The 5,478-nt window shown below is 40.6% G+C and overlaps 1 protein-coding gene across 1 annotated transcript in view; it reads left to right on the forward strand.

Annotated features, from left to right (window-relative positions):
• LOC124654196 overlaps positions 1 to 2,926 on the forward strand; it is a 21,923-nt gene extending 18,997 nt beyond the window's left edge. Inside the window, exon 22 of the mRNA XM_047193217.1 lies at positions 2,717 to 2,926. Within this exon, the coding sequence (XP_047049173.1) occupies positions 2,717 to 2,926 (210 nt within the window). The remainder of the gene's footprint in view (positions 1 to 2,716) is intronic.
• Positions 2,927 to 5,478: the final 2,552 nt, after the last annotated feature.

A 5,478-nucleotide genomic window follows, 5' to 3' on the forward strand; every position in this document is an offset into this window, starting at 1 on the left:
GAGGTACCGTCGAATAGGCTACGATAGCTGCACCTGGAAACAGACTTGCTCGCAAGAGTTTATCAGTAACAACAGTTTTATAAGAGTAGCAGTAGTGAAATATAAGCAGCAGTGTAACAGAGACAATAGTAGTGATTATAGTAAACAGCAGGATTAAAATACTGTAGGCATAGGGATGGATGAACGGGCGCTGCATGGATAAGAGAACTCATGTAATAATCAAGGTAAGGCATTTGCAGATAATAATAAAACAGTATCCAAGTACTAAATAACCATAGACATGTGTTCCGTATATAGTCGTACGTGCTCGCAATGAGAAACTTGCACAACATCTATTGTCCTACCAGCCGGTGGCAGCCGGGCCTCTAGGGAAACTACTGGTAATTAAGGTACTCCTTTTAATATAGCACCGGAGCAAAGCATTAACACTCCGTGAACACATGTGATCCTCATATCACAACCTTCCCCTCCGGTTGTCCCAATTTCGTCACTTTGGGTCCTCGGGTTCCGAGACAGCAATATGTGTATACAACTTGCAGGTAAGATCATAAAACAATGAATATCATCATGAATCAATAACATGTTCAGATCTGAAATCATGACACTCGGGCCCTAGTGACAAGCATTAAGCATAACAAGTTGCAACAATATCATAAAAGTACCAACTACGGATACTAGGCACCATGCCCTAACAATCTTATGGCTATTACATGAACAATCTCATCCAATCCCTACCATCCCCTTCAGCCTACAGCGGGGGATTTACTCACACATGGATGGGGGAAACATGGATGGTCGATGGAGAGGCGTCGGTGGTGATGATGGCGATGATATCCTCCAATTCCCCGTCCCGACAGGGTGCCAGAACGGAGTTTCTGATCCCGAGAATGAGTTTCGCAATGGCGGCGGAGTTCTGGATGTCTTCTGGCAAATTGGTCGAACCCCCGTGCGTTTTTAGGTCAAAGGCTTTAAGTAGTCCAGAGGGGAGCGTCGGGGACTGGCCGAGGCAACGCCACCATAGGGCGGCGCGGCCTAGGGGCCCACCGCGCCGCCATGTGGTGTGGGCGCCTCGTGGCCCCCCTCCGTCTCGTCTTCTGGCTACGTAAGTCTTCTGTGAAAATAGGCCCATTGCAATTATTTCCGGGGATTTTCCTGAAAGTTGATTTTCTACACAAAAATAAGACACCGGGGCAATTCTGCTGAAAACAACATTAGTCCGTGTTAGTTGTATCCAAAATACACAAATTAGAGGCAAAACAATAGCAAAAGTGTTCGGGAAAGTAGATACGTTTTGGACGTATCAGTCATCAGTGCCTTGGCCACCAATGATCCGTGTAGCAGCAAGGATGGTGACTTCTGCAAGTTCCCCCTCTAGATCCCTTCCGGAGGTGAGGTTTCTGCGAGTTACAGTGGTTCTGAATGTCCGATATTAGATCCGTCATCGCGTGGTGAAAGTATTCGACAAGACAAAGTCGGTGCAACATGGTATAGGCGGGCCCTGCCCGTACTATCGGTCGTTAAACCTTCTTGAGTTGCTCTTCGTGGTACCCTTTCACCCAAGTGCGTGGAAAATTATTTGAGTGAATTTTATCATTTCAAAATATCATATTTATGTTCAATATGTCAGCTCCAAATGATGTTCATAAATACCTTCATTATTTGGGATCCTGCGGAAACATGCATAAATGGTGCGCACGTCTAAAATACCAAAATCCTATCACTACTCATGCAAAAACATAATTTAAATGTGCTTCAAAAAATCACTCATCAATGCGCACAAAATATGTTGATCCCAATGCGGTCAAGCTACGTTTATTCCCTTTGTCACTTAGAGTAAAGGCAAAAGATCGGTCGATAGCTTTCCTAAAGGCACTATTACTTCATTGGACGAATGCACTAATATTTTCAGGACTAAGTTTTTCTCTCTAGCTACGACTATGCAATTTTAATATAATATTATAGGCTTTAGACAAAAAGATTGATAGCCACTAGTGCTTGCATGGGAAAGAATGAAGGTGTCCATAATGAGCTATCTCGGCCATGGAATGGAATAATGGTTACTCCATTTATTTTATAATTATCTTAATCTATGTCTAAGTCTATGCTTGATATTACAGCTGCAGGCGCATTTATGGAAAGACCGGTAAGTGTAGCTAGGTATCTTCTTAATGATATGAAAAACAACCATGCCCAATGACATATATAAAGATCCTCCTCTAGAAAGGTAAACTCAATCACCGAATAGAATAATGAAGAACTTACTGCAAAGGGAGATGAGTTGTTACACATTATCAAGGGTAAGGAATATACCCAAGTAAATGCCATCACCAATACTAACGTTCAAGAGGTAGAAATTATTGCTCGTAATCCTTATAACCCTACATGGAGGAGTAAAAACTATGGATCGAATTTTCAAGGCAATATGCTAATCCTACAGGTGCTCCAAACAACAATTTTAATAATAATAATGGAGAAAAAATGGTAATATCCAACTTGAAAATTCCTTCAAAAAAATTATGCAAGCTCAAACTAAGCAAAACAATATTCTTATCAAAATAACAGAGAACCATATACTATTATTGGTAAACTCTCTAATCAAGTCATTGCTATTAGAAATGATGTGCATGCTTTACAGGAAAGAACACATGCCGTGGAGGCATAATTGGGCAAGATAGCTGAGAGACAAACTCTCATACTCGAAAAAATTGTTGGGAAGCCCGAGCAAAATCCGATTGAAGACCTCAAGATGATCAAGGTAAAAAATGAAGATGAATCCCCTGAAGAGTTGGACTACATCAATGCTCCAACTTCGGAGTACTCTGTGGAAGATCTCATAAAGATGAACATGGTGCAGAATCTTGGTATTAAAGAAGGTAATGAAACTATATACCAACAATTTATAAATGAAGCGGTCAAGAAGGTGTGAGCTAGAGTCGATTATAAAAAGCTAGTTGGGAAACTTCCCGCGAAACTTGGTGATATATTTGAGCTCACTATTAAGATTCATATAGGAGTAAATGAGATAGCTGCACTTTGCGATCTTGGTGCAAGTGTTTCAACAATTCCTAAAATTTTATTTGATAAACTGAACCTTAGCCCATTTGAAGTTACCGAACTTAAAGTACACCTAGCCGATTCCACTTATAAACAAGTTGTGCGCATCAAAGAAAACATTGTTGTGGGCATTAAAGGATGTCCCGCATGTCATTGTTGTTATGTCTGAAGATCCTATAGTGCTATCTACAAAACCATTTGTAGTTCAATTCCCTAGAAAGGAGAAGGATAAAACTAATGATGATGGGATCATAACTTTAAAAAGTAATTATTTTGGAGCGGGTGTTCCACTTTCAAAACCAAAATGATCACATCTGGGTCAAGCTGATTTACCTTAACTAGAAGCCCTTCATGGGAGGCAACCCATGTAAAAAAAAATTGTGTTAGTGTTTTTGTTTTTGTTTTATTTTGTGTTCTAATAAAGAGTGTTCAAAGATCCTATGCAAAGAGGAGAAGAATAGGTAAAATATCGCTCCATTTTATTCACTAACACTTGGTTAACATAAGTATTGGTGTAATTATGCATTATTACTATCATTTTCGAAGTTTGATGATGTGCAAAGGCATGGTAAAAATAATTGCTCAGGAAAATCAAGTTTTCCAGTCAACAGTCAACTTAACGAGCATTGGTACGGGCAGAGCTGCCCATACCAAGCGCATGTACCACACCGGCGATGAAAAGATGAAGATTTTGGTTTTTGCTGGAAGGGAAACAGTGGGTTTAACAAGTGTTGGTATGGGCACACCCGGCCGTACCGCACCCCTGTACCACTTTTCAAAGCAAACCACCAAGTTTACACAGAAATCTGTTGCGAGCATAACGACCACCGGTATAGGCACGCCCGGTCGTACCGCATACCCGTACCAGCTTCACCGCCAAGGAGGTCAGTCACTTGGCCTCTAAGGAATCGGAGCCTGCTACGGGCGGGGCCTGACTATACCACCAGCCCACACCAAGTCATGGCCTCCATATAGAGGGTCTGGGAGGAGGTAAACCTAAACCAAATACATCTACCTCTCTTTCTTCTTCCTCCAAACCTCAAAACACCTCATTTGGATCTCCAACTCTAATCGTTTTTTATTCACGGTATCCTTGCAAACCACAGATCCAAAGGTACACCTCCGACCCCTCACTTATTTGTATCAAAACCTTGCTCTATCTCTTGTCATTATCAATCTAGACCTAGACTTGCCATGAACCGTTTTTATTATTGACCATGATTAGTTTTGTTATTTAAATGAGATTTTTTTATAGATTTTGTAGAGGATTATTAATTGCTTATTTTGATTGGATCAAAACTTTAATATTTCCAAGTTCTTTTTTGTTTTTAGATGAACACTAGGAGTCGTTCATGTGCGGTGGTGTCACAAGTTGCACCACTCATTGAAGATAGAACCCCCGCATCACTTGGCATTGAGTTCACCAAAGATTTCCACCACAACTATTTCAACCGATTAAAGGGCAGGGAAATAAAATCCACCAAATGGGGCATGTCCTTACACCCTCAACAACTAGGACTTGGCCTTGATTTTAATTACTTTGCAACAATTTGGTTTCCATCACTTTATATTTCAATATGTCGCCACTTATCCTTGGTTGACACTCAAGTTTCTTAGCACATTGAGCACACGGTGGGGCCAACCTTTGTCTCCGAGGAGAATAGACCTAGAGGCTACATCATCACCTTCCAGGGAATGAATCGTGAGTATAACTTGACTCTTGAACATTGGTGTCAATGCTTTGGGTTCGTCAACAACACTGCCGCCATCTGCAATGCCAGTTTCATGATATATCCTACCCCTTATAGTTATTTCAATAAAATGAGAGTCAATGATCTTATTCCTAAGGGGAGTCAAACTGAATGTCATGTAGTCATCTATTCGTACTATGTTATTGCTAACACCTTGTTGGCTCATGGAGAATTCACAAGAGTTAATGAATAGGACATGATGGTTCTCACAAAAGCCGCCAAACCGCTACACCACGTATGAAGACATATGCACGCTCGAAGGCAACATCCATAACATCAGCAACCTCGCCATCAACCATCGAGACTCCACCACAAACCTCGCTTCATAGTTTATCCATTGGAGTGGCCAATGGAACTTGGAGGACTTTCTTCCGCCGCAATAATAAGCATCAAGCGGGCTTGCAAAAGCCTAAGCTTGAGGATGTGTACCCTAAGCATTTTATTTGTGTAAAAATGAGGTTTTACTACGGCTCCATGTGAGCTTTGAAACACTTGTGTTGGACTTGTTCCAACACTTTTCTTTTTATTTATTTTATCTATTCGTTTATTTTCTTTACCTTACTTTTTTGCTAATTCTTTCTTTCTTCAAAGCGAATTAACAAAAATACAAAAATATTTTTCCTTTTTATCTTTTTTCGTAAGAAGTGGACTTCCATTTTCATATTTTGCTTTA

The sequence above is a fragment of the Lolium rigidum genome, chromosome 1 (assembly GCF_022539505.1).
Source record: "Lolium rigidum isolate FL_2022 chromosome 1, APGP_CSIRO_Lrig_0.1, whole genome shotgun sequence".
NCBI lineage: Eukaryota > Viridiplantae > Streptophyta > Magnoliopsida > Poales > Poaceae > Lolium > Lolium rigidum.